At 43.0% G+C, this 21,724-nt stretch overlaps 3 protein-coding genes across 9 annotated transcripts in view; 1 reads left to right on the top strand and 2 right to left on the bottom strand.

Annotated features, from left to right (window-relative positions):
- Positions 1-198, bottom strand: part of haus2 (HAUS augmin like complex subunit 2) — a 46,202-nt gene extending 46,004 nt beyond the window's left edge. For 2 of the 4 annotated variants that reach the window (XM_072263694.1, XM_072263686.1), the window contains exon 1: positions 61-198. The gene's annotated coding sequence lies outside the window, so the exon portion shown is untranslated. The remainder of the gene's footprint in view (positions 1-60) is intronic. The other 2 variants (XM_072263669.1, XM_072263660.1) reach the window with 1 other exon arrangement.
- Positions 183-16,413, top strand: lrrc57 (leucine rich repeat containing 57). Of its 3 annotated transcripts, none has more exons than XM_072263607.1 (6): positions 183-289; positions 5,859-6,041; positions 7,682-7,817; positions 8,373-8,641; positions 9,087-9,272; positions 9,455-16,413. In XM_072263607.1, the coding sequence occupies exons 2-6, from the start codon at positions 5,958-5,960 to the stop codon at positions 9,494-9,496; spliced, it is 717 nt and encodes a 238-aa protein (XP_072119708.1). In that variant the 5' UTR covers positions 183-289; positions 5,859-5,957; the 3' UTR covers positions 9,497-16,413. The 3 variants fall into 3 exon arrangements, with proteins under 3 accessions (XP_072119708.1, XP_072119727.1, XP_072119717.1); XM_072263626.1 differs by lacking the exon at positions 183-289 and adding an exon at positions 300-415; XM_072263616.1 differs by lacking the exon at positions 183-289 and adding an exon at positions 425-560.
- LOC140200381 (synaptosomal-associated protein 23-like) overlaps positions 10,105-21,724 on the bottom strand; it is a 55,204-nt gene continuing 43,584 nt past the window's right edge. For both annotated transcript variants that reach the window (XM_072263640.1, XM_072263648.1), the window contains exons 6-8: positions 17,040-17,192; positions 16,638-16,782; positions 10,105-11,325 (exon numbers count right to left, since the gene is read on the bottom strand). In XM_072263640.1, the coding sequence (XP_072119741.1) occupies positions 11,260-11,325; positions 16,638-16,782; positions 17,040-17,192 (364 nt within the window). In that variant the 3' untranslated portion in view covers positions 10,105-11,259. The remainder of the gene's footprint in view (positions 11,326-16,637; positions 16,783-17,039; positions 17,193-21,724) is intronic.

Raw genomic sequence — 21,724 nt, 5'->3', positions numbered from 1 at the left:
GGGGAATTATGAGAGGTGCGGGCCCACGTACATGACACAACCTGAGCCGCCATCACTCACCGATTCTGGTTTCGCGCCGATAGTCACTCGAATGCCGATGACGTTTCACGAAGTCGCGCAAATATGACGAAGAAGCTTCCGCCACGTTATAAATGGTTTGACACGAAGTGCGCGTCGCAGCAACGCAACTTTCGCTGGTTTTGCGACGACGCGTTGAGGACGAGCGGAAGTGCCGACATGGAGTTTCCGGCTACAGGCTTTGGTACTCGAGGAGAGGCCGTTTACTCAGGTGATGAAAGGGGTGGGGTGAACAAGGCCAAGCCGGTGCGGGCCGAGCCCAGGCCTCGCGAATACACAGTGTTTTCTGAGGAAGCAAAGTTGTTCTCACTGCGGGAGGAGGGTATTATTGTTACAGGTACTTGGTTTCTGACCGCTTGTGCCCATGGAGTTTCGTGTGGGTTAGTTTTCGCCACTGGTTGGTAACTCCAGGATTTTGATGTTGAGGAACTCATGGATTGGAATGCCATAAGCGCGATAAGAAGTGAACAACGACTTGTTTGGTGGGTCCGGGGGTCGCTGCTTGGGACTTGTCTAAATGTGTGGAATTTTTTCCATGGTTCTTGAACGTTCAGTAGAATTGGGGTTTGAGAGACACGGGGGATTTTATTATGCAGAAAGATTGATAACTCCAGGATTTTGATGGTGAGAAACTCATGGATGGGAATGCCATAAGCGGGACGGGTATGTTGACAGGCCGACTAGGGGGAATGCCATACTAGGTCTAGTACTAGGTAATGAACCGGGTCAGGTCACAGATCTCTCAGTGGGTGAGCATCTGGGGGACAGTGACCACCGCTCCCTGGCCTTTAGCATTATCATGGAAAAGGATAGAATCAGAGAGGACAGGAAATTTTTCAATTGTGGAAGGGCAAATTATGAGGCTATAAGGCTAGAACTTGCAGGTGTGAATTGGGATGATGTTTTTGCAGGGAAATGTACTATGGACATGTGGTCAATGTTTAGAGATCTCTTGCAGGGTGTTAGGGATAAATTTGTCCTGGTGAGGAAGATAAAGAATGGTAGGGTGAAGGAACCATGGGTGACAAGTGGAAAATCTAGTCAGGTGGAAGAAGGCAGCATACATGACGTTTAGCAAGCAAGGATCAGATGGGTCTATTGAGGAATATAGGGAAGCAAGAAAGGAGCTTAAGAAGGGGCTGAGAAGAGCAAGAAGGGGGCATGAGAAGGCCTTGGCGAGTAGGGTAAAGGAAAACCCCAAGGCATTCTTCAATTATGTGAAGAACAAAAGAATGACAGGAGTGAAGGTAGGACTGATTAGAGATAAAGGTGGGAAGATGTGCCTGGAGGCTGCAAGTGAGCGAGGTCCTCAAAGAATACTCCTCTTAGTTATTCACCAATGAGAGGGAATTTGATGATGGTGAGGACAATATGAGTGAGGTTGATGTTCTGGAGCATGTTGATATTAAGGGAGAGGATGTGTTGGAGTTATTAAAATACATTAGGACGGATAAGTCCCCTGGGCCTGACGGAATATTCCCCAGGCTGCTCCACGAGGAAAGGGAAGAGATTGCTGAGCCTCTGGCTAGGATCCTTATGTCCTCATTGTCCACGGGAATCATACCGGAGGATTGGAGGAAGGCGAATATTTGTCCCCTTGTTCAAAAAAGATGGTAGGGATAGTCTGGGTAATTATCGACCAGTGAGCCTTTCGTCAGTGGTGGGAAAGCTGTTGGAAAAGATTCTTAGAGATAGGATCTATAGGCATTTAGAGAATCATGGTCTGATCAGGACAGTCAGCATGTCTTTGTGCCTAACAAGCCTGATAGAGTTCTTTGAGGAGGTGAACAAGCATATAGATGAGGCTAGTGCAGTGGATGTGATCTATATGGACTTTAGTAAGACATTTGTCAAGGTTCCACACGGTAGGCTTATTCAGAAAGTCAGAAGGCATGGGATCCAGGGAAGTTTGGCCTGGTGGATTCAGAATTGGCTTACCTGCAGAAGGCAGAGGATCGTGGTGGAGGGAGTACATTCGGATTGGAGGGTTGTGACTAGTGGTGTCCCACAAGGATCGATTCTGGGGCCTTGACTTTTTGTGATTTTTATTAACGACCTGGATGTGGGGGTAGAAGGGTGGGTTGGCAAGTTTGCAGATGACACAAAGGTTGTTGGTGTTGTGGATAGTGTTGAGGATTGTCGAAAATTGCAGAGAGACATAGGTTGCAGAAGTGGTTGAAAAGTGGCAGATGGAGTTCAACGCGGAGAAGTGTGAGGTGGTACACTTTGGAAGGACAAACTCCAAGGCAGAGTACAAAGTAAATGGCAGGATACTTGGTAGTGTGGAGGAGCAGAGGGATCTGGGGGTACATGTCCACAAATCCCTGAAAGTTGCCTCACAGGTGGATAGGGTAGTTAAGAAAGCTTATGGGGTGTTAGCTTTCATAAGTTGAGGGATAGAGTTTAAGAGTCGTGATGTAATGATGCAGCCCTATAAAACTCTGGTTAGGCCGCACTTGGAGTACTGTGTCCAGTTCTGGTCACCTCACTATAGGAAGGATGTGGAAGCATTGGAAAGGGAACAGAGGAGATTTACCAGGATGCTGCCTGATTTAGAAAGTATGCATTATGATCAGAGATTAAGGGAGCTGGGGCTTTACTCTTTGGAGGGACGGAGGATGAGGGGAGACATGATAGAGGTGTACAAGATATTAAGAGGAATAGATGGAGTGGGTAGCCAGTGCCTCTTCCCCAGGGCACCACTGCTCAATACAAGGGGATATGGCTTTAAGGTAAGGTGTGGGAAGTTCAAGGGGGATATTAGAGGAAGGTTTTTTACTCAGAGAATGGTTGGTGCGTGGAATGCATTGCCTGAGTCAGTGGTGGAGGCAGATACACTAGTGAAATTTAAGAGACTACTAGACAGGTATATGGAGGAATTTAAGGTGGGGGGGTGATATGGGAGGTGGGGTTTGAGGGTCAGCACAACAATGTGAGCTGAAGGGCCTGTGTTGTGCTGTACTATTCTATGTTCAATGATTGGGAAAATCAGGTGGTTGCTGAATTCCAAAAAAAGTAATTTGCAGAATGCCTACAAGATGTCTTTTAAGAGCAGCCTGTGGTTAAGCCCACGAGAGAAAAGGCAGATCTGGAATGGGTGTTGTCTCATGAACCAGATTTAATTTAGGAGCTTAAGGTAAGGAATACCTAACAGGCAGTAATCATAATATGATAGGATTCACCCTGCAGATGTATTAGTATTACAGTGAAGTAAAGGGAATTACAGAGAATCTGGCCTAGGTTGATTGGAAGGGGATACTAGCAAGGATCACAGCAGAACTGCGATAGCAGGAATTTCTTGGAGTAATTATGAAGGCACAGGATAGATTCATCCCAAAGGAGGAAGATGAGGCAACCATGGCTGACAGGAGGTCAAAGACAAGCAAAAGAAAAGAGGGAATGGGTATTAGACTGCTGGAGAGCTAGTTATGGAGGACAAACAAATGGCAGCCAAACTCTTAAGTATTTTTGTGTCAGTCTTCACTGTGGAAGTCACCAGCAGTATGTTAGAAATTAGAGTGCTGGGAGTAGAGGTGGGTGTAGTTGCCATTACTAAGGAGAAACTGCTTGGCAACACTCAGAACACGCTGGAGGAACTCAGCAGGTTGGGCAGCATCTGTGGAAACGATCAGTCAACGTTTCGGGCTGGAACAATGTGAACAATGTCTGGCCTGTTGTGTGTTGTGAGTGCTGCTTTGACCCAGCATCTGCAGAGTGTTTTGTGTTTGAGAAGGTGCTTGGGAAGCTTAAAGGTAGATAAGTCCAGATGGTGTACACCCTGGTGAAAGAGGTGGCAGAAGAGATTGTGGAGGATTAGTAATCATCTTTCAAGAATAACTATTTTCTGGAATGGTTCCAGAGGCCTGGAAAATTGCAAATGTCACTCCACTCTTTAAGAAGAAGGGGGGCAAAAGGCAGGAAATGATCGGCCAGCTGTGGTCGGTAAGATGTTGGAAGGATGAGGTTTCAGGGTACTTGAGGCACAAGATAAGATAAGCCAAATTCAGCATGGCTTCCTTCCTCTGGGGGGGGCGGCGGGGTTTGGATCTTGCCTGACAAATCTGTTGGATTTATTTATTTTATTTTTGAAGAAGTAACAAGCAGGATAGACAGAGTTAATGGATGTTGTTTACTTGTATTTTCAGAAGGCCTTTGACAATCAGACAACTAAACAAGATAATAGCCCATGTTATTAAAGGAAAGCTACTAGCATTGGCTGAGTGGCAGGAGGTGAAGCTTGGGAATAAAGGGAGCCTTTTCTGGTTGGCTGCCTCTGACTAGTTGTGTTCTGCAGGGGTCAGTACTGAGACTGATTCTTTTCATATTATATGTCATAAGTTATAAGCTGAGTCAAGGCAAATGCAATGTTAGCATTTATTTTGCGAGAACTACAATATAAAAGCAAGGATGTGATGCTGAGGCTTTGTACGGCAATAGTCAGACCGTACTTGGAGTGTTGTGAGTAGTTTTGGGCCTCTTGTCTAAGAAAGGATGTGCTGATGTTGATGAAGGTTAACAAAAATGATCCTGGGAATGAAAGAGTTAATGTATGAGCACCGTTGGAGGGTTCTGGACCAGTACTTGCTGGTGTTTAGAAGAATTTGGCGGGGGGGGGGGGGTGTTATCTCAATGAAACCTACCCAATATTGAAATGCTTAATAGAGTGGATGTAGAGAGAATGTTTTCTACAGTAGGAGAGTCAATGGATGTTTACGTGGATTTTCAGAAGGTGAAAAGATCAGAGATGAAGAGGAAGTTTAGCCAGGGGATTGTGAATCTGTAATTCATTGCCACAGGCAATGACACATTGCCACAGTTTGGGAATATTTAAAGGTTGATAGGTTCTTGATGTTAGAATCACTGGCATATGTCATGAATGTTAACTTAGTGGCAGCAATACAATTCAGTACATGATATAGGAAAACAATCAGTAAACCAATTACAGTAAATAGTTACAGAATACACGTGGACTAAGATGTTAACTGTCCTGTGCTATCACCAGTGGGATCATCAATTGACCTGCCACCTGTCTTCAGGAATTTCGGCCCGCTTATGATCAAGACTCCCTCAAGGTGGTGGGTCAGCAATGCTAAAGCACCATCTCCCACTGGTGAGCTTAAAAACTTGGCATCTGCCTCTATCAGAGTTGTTGGTCACTTCCATCCAACAGATAGTCTGCTCTTCAGGTGTCTGTGCAACTACTGAAGGGTTTGCAAAAGATGGATACACTGTCTTTGACTATCTGCTCCTCTGGACATACTTGGTCCACACCCATGCTGATCCTCTCTCTGATGCCTCAGCTACAGCCTTGCTGGTTGACTTGATCTCCCTTCTAGTGAAGCCAAGGTTATGCAGCCACTTCTGGAAAATGAATGCAATAAACCCATGGCAGCCTACTTCGAATGGATAGCATGAGACCTTCCACCCTCTGTCTCTAATATTACTCTATATTAAATAGTTAAATTTAAAATAGTCCAAAAACAGAAATAACGTTTAAAAAAACTTGTAGGGGCATCAAAAGTTATGTGGAGAAGGCAGGAGAATGGGGTTGAGAGGGGTAGTAGATCAGCCATGATGAATGGCGGAGCAGATTGGGCTCTAATTCTGCCCTTGTCTGTTAAGAACTGCCGACATTGATGTGTTATTGGGCAAATAGTCCTGGTGACCCAGAACTTGGAGCATCGACAGTGAGGACTTGAATTGGTTGATATCATGGTATAGACCCAGCAACGGCATCAGTGGATGTTGTCAGTTGTTTTTTTTTTGTCTTTTTTTTTTAGGTATGATCTAGTGTGGGTGAAGTACTCGTCTCATATAGACCTGTATGTGAATGGCGATTGAGGGAATTATTTCTCTCCTTGGAATTGTGTTGTTTTGCCATGGGGAACAGTGCCCTGAAAGCTCACCTGGAGACTGCACAGAAGACGGGTGTGTTCCAGCTTACAGGGAAAGGCCTGAATGAGGTGAGAAGCTTTCATGTCTGTTTTGAGAGGTTCAAGGAGAGAACTCCAGACCTGGGAGCCATGAGGTTGAAGCAGAATGTAGTGAGGCGATACTGCTAAGGAATAAATGGATGTTGTGATGGTGTGGCTTTCTTAGATTCATTTGTGAATATTTTCATCTTCATATCTGGGAGAGAGTTGTTGGCAGTTGTTAAAGATGGGGGTGTGAAAGAACAAAGTCAGCTCAGTATTTAATTGCAACAGTTTTCTCTGGTGTCAGACAATATTGAGGTGCAGGCTTATGTTCTAGATGTTTGGGACATTGGTGAGATGGATTTGCTGACTGCTGCAGGCATCTTCTGTCAGCTCATTCCACACTCTCAACCTTCTGAGTGAAGAACTTTCCCCTCATGTTCCCCTAAAACTTCTCACCTTTCACCCTTGACCCATGACCTCTGGTTGTAGTCCCATCCAACCTCAGTGGAAAAAGCTTCCTTGCATTTACCCTATCTATACCCTCGTAATTTTGTCTATCTCTATCAAATCTCCTCATAATCTTACATTCTAACCTGTCAAATCTTTGCTTCTCCAGACCCAGCAACATCCTTGTACAGACTCTTTACAGTCTTCAATCATATTGATATTTTTGTTGTAGTTAGCTGACCAGAAAAGCATGCACGGTACTCCAAATGAGACCCTCTACAACTTCAACATAACATCCCATCTTCTGTACTCAATACATTGATGTATGAAGACCAATGTGCCAAAAGCTTTCTTTACAACCTGTGACGCCACTTTCAACGAATTAAGAACCTGTATTCCCAGATAGAAATGGACATTGCCATGGTAGATGTGAAATAAATGACATGTCAACTGATGGCTAAAATATACGAGGGACGCGAAGTTCCCTAGGAGGGAAACTGAAGCACATTGGAACAGGAGTATTGCTGCTAATAATTGAAGGACAAGAAAAACAGGGGTGCCTGTTGGGACAATAGATGAGACATCAAAATGGGAATACATAGAGAATTGCAGCATACAGGCTCTGTAGCGACTATCAGGAGGGGGGGGTTTGTGTAAGAAAGCTGCACGCAGGTTGTCACTCACTCTGTGCATTCAGTAAGCACTCTCAGTTCTGCTGTAGGGCCAAGGAGGTTAAAGGAAATACAAGGCTGGTTGTTGTCACCAGTCTTAAGGAAGTAGATATGAGAGCAATCATTTCCTACATTCAGTTTTCACTCAGTTTGTGAATGTAGGTGATTAAAAATTCCTCCCCTGCATCCTACCTTATATTTTGTTCCATTGATCGTACTCCTAACCCGTACCCAATTTGACTACACTCCCAACCTGTACCCAGTCTGTTATTCTGTGACTGTATGGTCAACCTGCATGCAAATTAATGTCCCATGATGGTATTCCCATATCCACTGACAGTATTGGTTCCAGTGAGATTAACGAGTTTGCTTCAGTCCTTGGCTAACACTCCACTGAACCCAGATGTGGATACTCTATTGTGTATCCACCATCTGGGTGCAAGTTGGGATTTGGCCTGGAAGACTCTGGATCGTAATTGGTGGGGGGGGGGGGGGGGAGATATACGATGGCGTTTTTAATCCTTTAGCAATTCTTACAGATGATGGGATTTGTTTTTAAATGTTCAGTTCCCTGTGGACCTACAGAGACTCGCAGGAAATTTGAGAACGGTGGATCTTTCAGGAAACAAGATTGAGCACTTGCCTTCTGTCATTGGGCAGTTCGCAGCACTGAAGAGTCTGACTGTCAATAACAACAAACTGGGTAAGACCAAGAAAACAGTTAACAGAGCACGGCACCACATCTCCATCAATGCTGTGGCCTCACACCCAACCCTTGTATATCAATTGTTTACACCTCATCGATCTTCACGCACGTGCGCACACCTCTGCATGATTTTATTACTCCACCTATCCACATGTTCTTTTACTTTCCTGTACTTAATTTTTTTCAACGTTCCATCTCCTACTCGCTTTATTTCCCTGATGCATTTGATTTGAACACCTCAACAGCATTGTTTACACTCAATTATTTCTGGTTCCAGGTTTTGGGTAGGTATAGCCCATACATTCTGTTCGGGCCGCTATTGACTGATCCTAATCCCAGGCGGCTATACCCTTTTCTCTTACTGCATCATACAACCCTTGTGCAACCAATCCGAGTCGCTGCCTGCCTCTGGTGGTCAGTGTTCCAGAAACATGAACCTTTCTGTCCTAAGGTTTAAAGCCTTGCAGTGACCCACAATCGTACTATTGCTCAGTACCTTCACTTGTTATCAATCCCACCCATTGAACAAGTTTGTCTTTCCCTTCCTGTCAGCTGTTCTTCCTGAGGATTTGGGCAAGCTGAGGAAACTGGAGAGTCTTCATCTCTGTGCTAACTCATTGAAGCATCTCCCTTCCAGTTTTGGGCAGCTGGCAGCCTTGAAGACCCTGAGTCTCTCTGGGAACCGGCTGCGGGAGTTTCCCCTCCAACTATGTCAACTACGACATCTGGATGTGGTGGACCTGTCCAAGAATCAAATCCAGCGTCTTCCGGATGACCTAGAGCAGCTGCAGGCTATTGAACTTAATGTCAACCAGAACCAGGTCGGTTACTATATCTGAAAAGTTCTAGTATAGTTTGGCACAGTTATATTATGAAGTAAGACTGCATGTACTGCATATATATTATCTTGAAGTTGGGAAACTTGAGTAATCCAGTTGAGGTACTTGGATAGGAACATATAAACCTAAACAAACAAGGACATATAAACCTAAACAAACTTATAGCTGCATCAGTTATTGAAAGCAAAACAACAGACGCTGAAAAGCTGTAACAGAAGCAGAGAATGTTGGAAACAGTTGATCAGGCAGCAAATGTGGAGACAATATGTCAGGTCAATGATTCTTTAAGTTCTGAAAGACAAACTAGCAGTTTGATGCTGCCTGACCACCTGAATTCCTCCAGTTCCTTTGTGATGCTATAGATTTCCAGCAATAGCAGCTGTGTGTCTGCTAGTTTGATTTTAAAGTAACCAGTTTGTGCTTTCAGATCTCTCAGATCTCACCACGCATCTCCCGTTCTCCACGGCTGAAGGTGCTGCGGATGGAAGAAAACTGTTTAGAAATCTCCATGATTCCCATCAGCATTCTGGCTGATTCCCAGATCTGTCTGTTGGCTCTGGAAGGCAATCTCTTTGAAATAAGGAAGCTGCGAGACCTGGAGGGATATGATAAGGTGGGTTTCAGTGATGGGAAGTAGGAAGGTTGCTGTGTGGTGGCTTGCTTAGCAGCAATAAGACCAGGAATTCTCAGCTGTTGCATCTGTATGGGTTTGGAGCTCAGGGTGCTGGCCTGTCCTTACTGGATGATTGTGGTGCTGCTGCTGTCTGACTTGCGATTTATTCTTTCTCCTTTCAGTACATGGAGCGCTTTACAGCAACAAAGAAGAAATTTGCTTAATGGACATCTAGGTGCACGGGCCTTTGAACTATGGGACAACGGGCTGGTCCATCGATGGCTGGTTAAACAATATAGTAGCTTGTTAGGCCATGGGAGTGGAAGTACCTCTACTATGTTGTAGGAGAAATGGACATGAATTCCTTATCTGTTTTGCAGTTAAGCTGATGGTTTTATAAGACACTACACACTCTACTTTAAGCTGCTGCTAAATGAGGGCATTTGGCTTTACTCACTCCCAAGACACTGTTGCTTTTTTGATCTCTTCAGTACTGTGCACACTACCTTGAGGGGTATAATCTGACCAAGAGTGTGAATGGTCAGCTATCTCCCACACTCTTCATTGTTGGCAACCTGGGGCATCTGCCATTCAGTCAAGGCTTAGTTTCAAGATGTAATTGCAACCTTTATCCCTTGTGTAAACGCTTGTTGATGAGACAGGGTTACCATTTGTCATTTGTGTGCAGATGTTTTGATCCTATTCCTGTTCCTGTTTCCTAATTTGATGTGAAAAAGCAGAATGGAGGGAACAAAGTAAAGTTTGCTTGGGCTGCCCCATTCTCCTGCCTTGTATATAATAATGCTCTGAATTGAATTTCAATTACAACAACTACAGGGGAGAATATGCATCTTTATTTTAAAAAAAGTATTGAGACATGTGAAGGTGAAAGGATAAAGTTTGTGATCACATTTCACATTATTAAACATTTCCCAATGCACTCAGTTGGAGAAAAATGATTAAATGTGCAATATATTTTACTCACTGTACACAACTCACTAATAAGTAATGAAGTAAGGTCCCTGATAAACATAAGCTTTGTGTAGAGAATTTTGTCCAAGGGGAAAGCCAGCTTCACCCAACTAGCAGAGCATACATGCCCCTTCTAAAGGCGACTTACTGCATTAGCACCATGTACAGCCAGTGCCTGAAACTCCCAATGGAGACAGTTGTGGAGGTAAGAAATAAATTCATGCCGGTATACAATCATAGCAACTAGTTGGAGCTTGGATCATTCTTTAATTATGAGGGAAAGGACTTGGATTTTTTTTAGTTTAGAGAAGTCCCTTATTTAAAAAAACTAGCATGGGTGTCACAGTAGCAAGTACAAGAATTGTGAAGAGAGAAATGGTGTGCAGACGATGGTCCATTTTGAGACGAGGTATCTGAATTACAGGGCACCATTCCTTTAGTTGGGAGTCTCTGGAACACTACTGCAGGAAAAGTGTCCAGCCCTTTCTCCAGTTTCTCATTCTCTTCCAATCAGATAGGATGGCAGTTGTCAACAGCAGCTTAAATGATGGTAATTGTGGGAAGGGATGCAGGGAGACTGACTGACAGGCGTGGGGTGGAGAATATACATAAGCAATAGTCATAAAGATGGCCAGGATAGAGGAAGACAAGGTATGGGGAACTGATCAGAAGTGTGTCTGCTGCAGTAGAGGTATGGATTAGTATTTTTCCAGAGGTTCTCTTTCCGACACCTTTACATCCAAGGTTCCCTGTGGAACATGTAGCCACAAGAACATTTGAGAAATCAGTAACTTGTCTATACAGGTCACTGAGGGTGGTTGTGGTTGCAGTCTGGCTGGGAAGCTGTACATAGTCAATAATGATGTGAGCCACTTGGAACATCTTACAATTATAATTTCAAGGAGACGCGTTGATAGGAGAAATTGAGATGTGGAGGCACAAGACAGTGACTCGCATGGAAATCAGGCTCTAGTGTGAAGCTGTAAATTCAGAGGTGAGTTTCATGGGCTCCGCATTACTTTTTGATGAGTTTGTTTGCTCTCTCATTGGCTTCATCAATCCGAGCTTTGTTAACATCCGCCTGTTTAAAACAAGAATTAGTGTTTGCTTACTTTACATAATGAGATACTCACAGACAGAAATACAGTTTGACAACTGGGAAAATTTGATGAGAATAGTATCATTTTTAAACTTGGCCTTCAAGTTTAAAGTAGTTGAAGTTAACACTGCTCTACCATCTAATTTGATAGTGCAGACAATGATAAAATGGTTACAGCCGAAGAGGCCATTCCATAAGACACAGGAACAGAATTGGGCCATTTGGTCCATTGAGTCTGTTCCACCATTCCATCATGGCTGATTTAGGACCACATTCTCCTCCTCCTTCCTGTAACCTTTGACACCCTGGCTAAGCAAGAACCTAAGGCTCTGCTTTAAATGTACTCAATGACTTGGTCTCGACAGCCATCTAGGGCAATGAAATCCAGATTCACTATCCACTAGCTAAAGAATTTTCTCCTCGTCTTTTCTAGTCTGAGGCTGTGCCTCTGAACTTGGACTCACCCACTGCAGGAAACATTCTCTCCATACAGGCCTTTCAATAGGTTTCAATGAGATTTCTCCCTCTTTCTCTCCCCCCCCCCCCACCTCCATTCTAACCGCCAGTGGGTACAGGTCCAGAGCCTCAAACACCAGCTCTTTCATTCCCTGAATCATTCTCATGCACCACCTCTGGGCCATCTTCAATGCCAGTGCATCTTATGGGCCCAATACTGCTGACAGTCCTTCAAATGCACACTGACCAAGGCCTTATAAAGCCTCAGCATTACATCCTTGCTCTTGTATTGTGGGCCTCTTGAAATTAATGCTAACATTGTATTTACCTTCACAACACGCTGGAGGAACTCAGTAGGTCGGGTAGCATCCGTGGAAATGATCAGTCATGTATTTGCCTTCCTTGCTCCCAACTCAACCTGAACATTAACCTCCAGGGAATTCTGCAGAGGATTCCAAGTCCCTACCCACTGCTGAGATTTGAATTTTCTCCAGTTAAAAAAAAAAAGTCTGCTTTTATTCCTTTTACCATAGTATATGACCAGACTCTACTCTACACTACAGTGTCTTGTAAGATGTATTCAGCCCCCACAACGATTTTCACAATTTGTCTTGTCTGTCTCGGTACCATATCTAATGCGGACATTGGTGACCATGGTTTTCCATACAGATCTATCCCTCGTTCTTTGGATGACTTCCATTTCCTCGATGTGTAGCCACCTGGTTAAGCTTTTGATGTACATAAACCGAGGTCTTCCTCTAGGTTTGCTCCCCTTGATCGTTCCACAGAGTATGAGTTTTTCAAGTTCATCTTTCTGCATGTGTCCTAGGAATCTGAGTTGTCTTTCTCTTATTGTTGATATGAGTGATCGAACTGCTTGGGCTCTTTCTGAGAACTTCTTCATTTGATGTGTGTGTGGTCCATGATATTTTTAACATTCTCCTGTAGAACCATAATTCAGATGCTTCTAGTCTCTTTTCCATTGCTGGAGAAGTGGTCCAGCATTCACTTCCATAAGTCAGGATAGAGTAAATGTAGCACTGCAGTATTCTGTTTTTAGTGTACATGCTCATCTTTCTGTCTGTTAATATGGTCCTCATTTTTTGGAAAGCTTCTTTTGCCATTGCTATTCTGTATTTGATATGTGTCGCACATGCCATCACTTGTTATTAGGCTGCTGAGATATCTGAATTTGTTGACTTGCTTGATATTTGTATTCCGGTCTTGATTCATAATTTACTGTCTCATTTTCTAAATTTAAAATATATTGAAGTGGGATTTTTTGAGCTAATCTATAAAACGTGCATCATGTCAAATCAAAAGAAAAATTCCAAAATCTGTCAATATTTACTACAAAATTAAAAACCAAAATTGAGAGGCTGAAAAGGTATTCAGCCCCTTTGTAATTACGCTAAATTTCCTCCGGTGCGATGTAGATAATTGTATTCTATTGGTTTTAAAAGCTTCTCAGTCCTCCAACATCAACTATTCTATTCTATGCCCTCTCTTACTTTTGTCCATCATATCTATGTCACCTTAACCAGAGGCACACAAGTCGCATGTTTTTCACCATTCTAATTCCCTCCTGAATGTCATATGGAGCAACTCCTCCACAGCTGTAGGTAGTTAATCCACATTTCAGATGCACACTGTGGAGAAGTTTATTCTCATGTCTCTCGGTTCTCTTCCCCTTTATCTTGGACCTCGAGAGTAACCCCAACAGTTCTACCCATTCTGTCATGACTCATTAATATATTTTCATTCTCCCTTTAAAGCAAATAGTTGCACTTTGCCTATCTATTCTTGTAACTAATACCCTCATCTATCCTTTAATGTGTCTGCCAGAATTGAACCATACTCCAATCGATCCTGCCCCAGTATCTACTGTTTAGACAAGTTCTTGAATCGGCAATGCATACAAGGCTGTGAGCCTACTGTGAGTAAATGGAATTAGTGTAGATGGGTACAATGGGCTGCATAGACAAACTGGGCTGAATGGCCTGTTCGAGTAATGTGCATCTGTTAAACTGCATTTGAAGAGTTATACAGTATGGAAACAGACCCTTTGGCCCAAATCAGCATGGCAACCAGGGTGCCTTCTGAGCCAGTTCCATTACCTGTGTTTGGCCAATATCGCTTTAAACCTTTCTTAACTATGTACCTGTCCAAATGTCTTTTAAATGTTATTGTACCTATTCCTTCAGATTTCTCTAGCAGCTTGTTGCATGTAGCTGAAACCCTCTGTGTGAAAAGGCTCCCTTTAAATCTTCTCTCACCTTGAGGATAATGTGCTTCAAGGAGATATACATAGTAGAATAGCCAGGTAGGAATCAGATGAACTTGATGCTGAGAAATGTGAAGTGTTTTGGTGGGAAGGGAGAGAGCAGGCAATGTAAACAAAGCGTAATTGTACGCATCATTCTGTGGCGGCACCGGTCGAAAATGTCAATAAAATCATCCAGAGGATCTAAGGTTTTACGGACGCATATGCACCAGAGTAGGGGAATCATTGTGAACCTGTATAAAATAGTTTGGCCTTGACTGCAGCATTAGCTTTAGGCACCACCCTTTGGGAAACATGATGATGAACCACAATAATTCAAAGAGGTGAAGGATATATTTAGATTGGAGAAGTTGGGAAGTTTAGTAAAGTATTTGGCAAGCTCCCTCATGGTAGGCTGATTTTAAGATCATATAACAGTACAGCACAAGATCAGGCCATTTGGCCCACATTGTGCCAGATCAGCTAAAAAGCAAATTAAAAACAGGCAAACACTAATCCCTCCTACGTACACTGTGTTCATATCCCTCCATCTCCTTCACATCCATGTGCCTATCCAAATATCTCTTAAAAGCCTCTAATGTATTTGCCTCTACCACCATAATAGGCAGTGTATTCCAGGCATCCAGTGGGGGATTCAGAGTTGTGGATAGTGAAGGTGTCAAAGGATATGGCAAAATCTAGATCAATTGTAGATTTGGGTGGAGAAATGGCAAAAGGAGTTTAATTTGTGGGGTCTTGCTCTGAGAGGCCAAATGCAAGGGGAAAGTTACAGTAAAGTGACAGGACCCTTACTGGCATTGATCTTGGGTTGAAGTCCTCAGCTCCCTGAAAGTGGCAGCACAAGTGGAAACGAAGGCATGGGGCATGCCCACCTTCAGTTGGGGCTGTTAGTATGAGTCAGGAAGCCACGTTGCACTTGTATAAAGCTTTGGTTAGGCTGCACGGTGCTTTGTGTAGTTCTTGTTTCCTTATTATAGGAAGGATGTGGAGGCTTTAGAGAGGGAGCAAAATGGCTCACCGGGATGCTTCCTGGGTTAGAAGACTAGTTTGTAAGGAGTGACTGAACCAGAGTTTTCCCCTGGAGCATTGGAAGCTGAAGGGTGACTTAATGGAGATTTATAAAATTATGAAAAAAACAGAAAAGGTCGCTAGAGTTTCTCCTGGCATAGAAATGTTAAATACAAACGACATGGATTTGAGCTGACAGGTAGAAAATTAAAAGTAAATTTGAGGGTGAAATTTTTTTTAACAAAGTGATGGGTGCCTGAAACATGTTGCTGTGGTGATGGAAGCAGACACAATGACATTTAAGAGGCTCTGAGATAGGCTAATGAACGTAGAGGGATATGGATTGTGTGCAGGCAAAGATTAATTTGGCATTCTGGTTGGCACAGGCATCCTGTGCTGGTTCTGCTGGGCCAGGTCCTTGTAGTTCTGGGAATAGTGGGGATGATTGCAAAGATCCAAGAGGTATAAAATGTTGGACAACAACTGAAGAGAAACCGTTCCCATTGGCAGAGGGGTTGAAAACTAAAAGACAAAATGGAAGTTAATGACAAAAGAATGAAAAGTGAGTTTTAGGCTTGGGGTATACTTTCAAGGGGAGTGGAAGTGGAGACTAATTCAATCCTGGTGTTTCAAAGAAAGCAGGAAAAATATCTTGACAGGAAGGATTTGAGGGAATAAAGGGGGATTAGCTAGATTGCACTTCTAGCCAGTATGGATTCAACAGGCTGAGTAGCCTCTTGTGCTGTAGCCATTCTGTGATTCCTTTAAGACTTATTGCTGTCTTTTGAATTATACTGCATCTCTTTATAAGATGCCACACCCCATACAGAACACAGACGTGAGTTCAGAGCAAAACTTTGCACAACCTTGAAATAACTTCCACTCTGGAGTAATACAAGTATTCTTACCCAAATTCCCATTGAAAGGGGAAGCAAAGCCAGTTAAAGAAGCTTTGCATAATTTTCTGTTATTTATATTAATCAAGTCATGTTTAAGCTCAAATCAAGTCTGGGAATAGTTTGCTCAATTATTAAGGCCTCTTTGCCAAGATTTTTTTCTGGTGAATAGGAATACTTGTTACATGAAGACAAAATGACATAAAACCATCAATCTTCAGGCCTAGAACATGCTAGTCTTTGTCCACATGAAATGATGTAATTCCAGAGCCATAAGAGATTGCAGGTGCAGAATTTGGAGCAACAAACAGCTGGAGGAATGCAGCAGATTGAGCAACAAGTGGGGTGGTAAATGGACAATCAATGTTACCAGTAAAAACCCTTTAAATCTAGTTAAGATGTTGCCTCATTTGAGTGTTTCTTTGGCGATTTGTGTTGTTTTTTTTTTTTTTTTTTTTTTTTTTTGGGGCCATAATTCTACTTCATCTAACTAAAGGCTCCAGTTAGCAGACATGCTTTGCTTGCTATCTAACAATGAGCTTGCTCTCAGTAAGTTTACACAGGATCTTGGGGAGTTTGGGTTTTCTCAGTGTGATCTACACTGTTGAAGCTACTGTACTGTGGGGAGGGGGGGGGCAACACAAAAATACCTTCTCAGCAATGTTTTCAATTTTCTTGTTGTGAGACTCTATCTCGTTGCCCATGTCAATCGCCATATTTTTCAGGTTTCCAATGATACTGCCCACTTGTTGCAGGTTGTCTTCCATCTCATCTTCTCGTGCATCATTTGTTATCCTGAGGAAAGCAGAGTTCTCTCATTATTTCACTTGGCACAGGAGACTCAGAAGTGAATGCCAATTCCTATATTTACCAATGGAGAGTTCAGGTGAAAGGACATAATCCTGAGTATTCTGCCGCAGCGAGTGGTGAAGGGAGCTTGTTTCCTTCGCCCATTTGATTTGAATGTTGCATACACTGGGAGTTGAGGATGTGTGCTGCTCCTGCTGGGGCAGGACTGATGCATTGCCACGCTAGTGGACTGATCAACCTACCTCTTGATGTAAGCTTCGTCACCACTCTGCTTGGCCATTTCATGGTTGTTCTCTGACTTGCTTGGTTGATTGGAGACCACTCTGCCTGTGTTTCCATCAGCATTGCTTGTCCAGGCTTTCTTGTACTTGTCCCCCATCTCAAAATTTCTCACTCTGAGAGAGGAGAGAACAAGCAATGACATAATGTGATTGGTGTATTCCCATTTAGTCAGCTGGGCAGGGAGAATGTTCCTGACCACACTGAAACAGCAACTGTACTTAAAAGCTTTCGGAATCAGTTGGGATGTCCCAAGGCAAGAATATTTGTGTAAAGGGAAGTCTGCTTTCATGTGTTGAGCATAGGTAGTTTCTCCCAGCTTGCCTCTCATAGAATGATGTGAATTGAACACACAGTAGTTAGAACACTAACCACACCAGCTGCTCCCAGTTACAACTGGCAGAAAACATTTCTAAAGCCGAGTAGCCACAGACTGCTGGGGGTCAGGCTTTACAGGCCTAAGGCCTGTTGCATATACTGACGGATAGCAATCTCAGCTGTAGAACTGAAGCAGAACCACCTCACTTAAATGAAAATTTGCCTGACTATTTGCCATTCACGCATACCAATCTTTTGCAAATTATACAGTAGGAAACCAGATTACTCTCATCTCCCAAACATTTAGATTATATGCTTTTCACTTTTCTTGTCAAAATCATTTCTCCCCACACTACAATCATCTGCTAAATCCTTGCCCATTCCATTAACATAGCAATATTTCTTTGTGGTTTCATTTTGACCTCTCCTCAACTTGCATTCCTACCTATGTGTCATCAACAAATTTAGCAGCCATACCTTCACTACCTTCATCTAAGTCAGTTCTGTACATTATCAAAAGCTGAGGCCCAGTTCCAATTGCTCGATACAGACTTCCACCAGAAAATACTCATTCACGCCTTCTCCTCCTGGTAGCCAGCCTCACAGTACGTTATCTTGTAAGCTGACCTTTTATTTCCATATCAGCCTTAGAAGTGGTCAAATGTCTAGAAATCTGGGAATTTCCACCAGTTTCTGTGGATATATTCTGTTTACAATATTTATCACTTTAAACAACTTCAACAAACTGGTCAAACATGATATCCCTTTAACACTGTTGGCTTTGTCTACATTCCATTAGGATATTTTTAGTTGCACCTTTAGACATCGTCCCCATTACAGGTGCTAACCTAAATGTCCTGTAGTTTTTCAATCACAAGCAAGAGAAATTCTGCAGATGCTGGAGGAACTTAGGCCAGGCAGCATCTATGGAAAAGTGCAATCAACGTTTCAGGCCAAGAGTCCTGCCGAAGGGTCTCAGCCCAAACTGTACTCTTTTCCATAGATGCTGCCTGGCCTGCTGAGTTCCTCCAGCTGTTTGCATGTGTCCTGTAGTTTCCTGCTTTGTGTCCCTCCATTTTAAATAAAGGAATTTTTGATTTAGTAGACCTCCCTCAACAGAGAATTTTAGGAAATTTGCAACCAACATTCACCAGGATGTTGCTTGGATTGGATAAGTTGGGCTTGTTTTCCCTGGGATGAAGGAGGCTAATGGGTGACCTTATGGAAGTGTTATGGTGTTACAGAAAAGATACTAACATGAATAGAAGATTGCCTCCTGACAGTCACCCAGAGTGGGAATAAAGGGGGGCCTTTTCTGGTTGACTGCCAGTGACTAGTAGAGTTAGGACTACTTTTCATATTATACAGTGGCATGCAAAAGTTTGGGCACCCCTCGTCAAAATTTCTGTTACTGTGAATAGCTAAGCAAGTAAAAGATGAACTGATTTCCAAAAGGCATAAAGTTAAAGATGACACATTTCTTTAATATTTTAAGCAAGAAAACTTCTATTTCCATCTTTTATAGTTTCAAAATAACACAGAAGGAAAAGGGCCCGAAGCAAAAGTTTGGGCACCCTGCATGGCAGTACTTAGTAAGATTCCCTTTGGCAAGTTTCACGGCTTGTACAGGTTTTTTGTAGCCAGCTAAGAGTCTTTCAATTCTTGTTTGGGGGATTTTCACCCATTCTTCCTTGCAAAAGGCTTCTAGTATTGTGAGATTCTTGGGTCGTCTTGCATGCACTGCTCTTTTGAGGTCTATCCACAGATTCTTGATGTTTAGGGTCATGGCAAAACTTCAGCTTGCGCCTCTTGGTAGTCCACTGTGGATTTTGAGGTGTGTTTAGGTTCATTATCCTGTTGTAGAAGCCATCCTCTTTTCACCTTTGGCATTTTTACAGACGGAGTGATGTTTGCTTCCAGAATTTGCTGGTATTTAATTGACTTCATTCTTCCCTCTACCAGTGGCACTGGCTGCAACACAAGCCCAAAGCATGATCGATCCACTCCCATTCTTAACAGTTGGAGAGGGGTTCTTTTCATGAAATCCTATACCCTTTTTCTCCAAACATACCTTTGCTCATTGCGGCCAAAAAGTTCTATTCAAAAAGTTCAAAGGAACAGCTAAACAAGCCTGATGCATTTTGGAAACGAGTCCTGTGGATTGATGAAGTTAAAATAGAACTTAGTTAAAATAAACATAGGAACGCTCTACCTTTGGATGGTGGGGGAAACCTGTACAAGCTGTGATACTTGCCAAAGGGGGTTGTTATTAAGTACTGCCATGCAGGGCGTCCAAACTTTTGCTTTGGGCCCTTTTCCATTATTTTAAAATTATAAAAGATGGAAATAAAAATTTTCTTGCTTAAAATATTAAAGAAATGTGTCATCTTTAACTTTATGCCTTCTGGAAATCAGTTCATCTTTTACTTGCTTAGCTATTCACAGTAACAGAAATTTTGACTGGGGTGCCCAAACTTTTGCATGCCACTGTATGTCAATGGATTACAGAAATGTTGGCTTTGTGACCAAATTTGCAAAGATAAGTGGAGGGGCAGGCAGTGTTGAGGAAGCAGGGAGTCTGCAAAAGGATGTAGATTGATTAAGAGAATGGGCAAAAAAGTAGCATACAGTGCAGGGACATGCACGGTCATTCGCTTCGGTAGAAGCAATAAAGGCATCGGCTATTTCCTAAGTAGGGAGTAAATTCAGAAATTAAAGGTGAAAAGGGACTTGGGAGTCTTCACACAAGGCTCCTTGAAGGTTAACTTCAGGTTGAGTCAGTGGTAAGGAAGGAAGACAAATGCAATGTAAACATTCAGAACCAGCTTTAATACTTATCACTGGTATGTCATGAAATTTCTTGTTTTGCGGCAACAGGACATGTATATATAAACATAGACATAAAATATAGATATAAAAATTATAGTAAGTAGACCATTCGGAAATCCGATGGCAGAGGGGAAGTGTTGAGCCTGGATCTTCTAGCGCCAATGAGGACAGGGCACGTCCTGGGAGATGGGGCTCCTTACTGATCGATGCTGCCTTTTTGAGGCAGCGTCATAAGACACAGGAGCAGAATTAGGCCATTCAGCCCATTGAGTCTGCCCCACCAGTCCATCATGGCTGATCTCGGATCCCACTCAACCCCATACGCCTGCCTTCTCACCCTATCCTTTGATGCCTTGACCTTGCCTCCATTCTAAAAGGTCACCCCTCAGTTTTGAGGCTGTGCCCTTTAGTTCTGGATACCCCCACTGGAGGAAACATCCTCTCCACATCCACCCTATCTAGTCCTTTCAACATTCGGTAAGCTTCAATGAGATCCTTTGTCATTCTTCTAAATTCCAGAGAGTACAGCCCAAAGTTGCCAAATCCTTATAAGTTAACCCCTTCGTTCCCATAATCATCCTCAAGTACCTCCTCTGAACTCTCCAACGACAACACATCCTTCCAGGAGATATAAGGCCCAAAAGTGTTGGCAACTCTCCAAGTGCAGTCTGACTAGTGTCTTATAAAGCATCAGCATTATCTCCTTGCTTTTACATTCTATTCCCCTTGAAATAAATGCCACCATTGCAATTACCTTCTCTACTACAGACTCAACCTGTACATTAACCTTCTGGGACTCTTGCACGAGGACTCCTTTGCACCTCTGTTTCAACCTTCTTCCTAGTTAGATAGTAGGCTGCACTGTTGTTCCTTTCACCAAAATGCATATCACACATTTCCCAACATTGTATTCCATCAGCTACTTTTTTGTCCATTCTTCCAATTAGTCTAAGTCCTGTTGCAATTGCATTGCTTCCTCAGCACTAACTACCCTTCCACCTATCTTCATATCATCCACAAACTTTGCCACAAAGCCGTAAATTCCATTATCTAAATCATTGACAAACAATGTGAAAAGTAGTGGTTCCAATACTGACCCCTGAGGAACACCACTAGTCACTGGCAGCCTACCAGAAAAGGCCCCTTTTATTCCCACTCACTGCTTCCTGTCAACCATTCCTCTGTCCATGCCAGTGTCTTTCCTGTAACACCATAGGATTTTTATCTTGTTAGCAGTCTCATGTGATGCACCTTATCAAATGCCTTCTGAAAATCCAAGTAAATGACATTCACTGCCTTTCCTTTGTCCACCCTGCTGGTTACTTCTTTGAAGAATTCCAACAGATTTGACAGGCAAGATTTCCCTTTACAGAAACCATGCTGACTTCGATTTATTTTATCATTAGTCTCCAAGTACCCCAAAGATGTTCTCAATGCTAGGAAGGGCCAGTACCCATAATGGAGCTGGTTGACTTTACAACTTTCTGCAGCTTTTTCCGAT

Source organism: Mobula birostris, chromosome 1 (genome assembly GCF_030028105.1).
Source record: "Mobula birostris isolate sMobBir1 chromosome 1, sMobBir1.hap1, whole genome shotgun sequence".
Lineage (NCBI taxonomy): Eukaryota > Metazoa > Chordata > Chondrichthyes > Myliobatiformes > Myliobatidae > Mobula > Mobula birostris.
The sequence above is the reverse complement of the archived record's forward strand: the minus strand, read 5'-3'. Positions and strand labels throughout refer to the sequence as shown.

Bases quoted from the DNA above. Each gene is read 5' to 3' on its own strand.
- lrrc57 (XM_072263607.1), top strand. From the start codon at position 5,958: ATGGGGAACAGTGCCCTGAAAGCTCACCTGGAGACTGCACAGAAGACG. The intron at 6,042-7,681 runs GTGAGAAGCTTT...TTAAATGTTCAG, and splicing joins CAGGGAAAGGCCTGAATGAG to TTCCCTGTGGACCTACAGAG. The intron at 8,642-9,086 runs GTCGGTTACTAT...TTGTGCTTTCAG, and splicing joins TTAATGTCAACCAGAACCAG to ATCTCTCAGATCTCACCACG.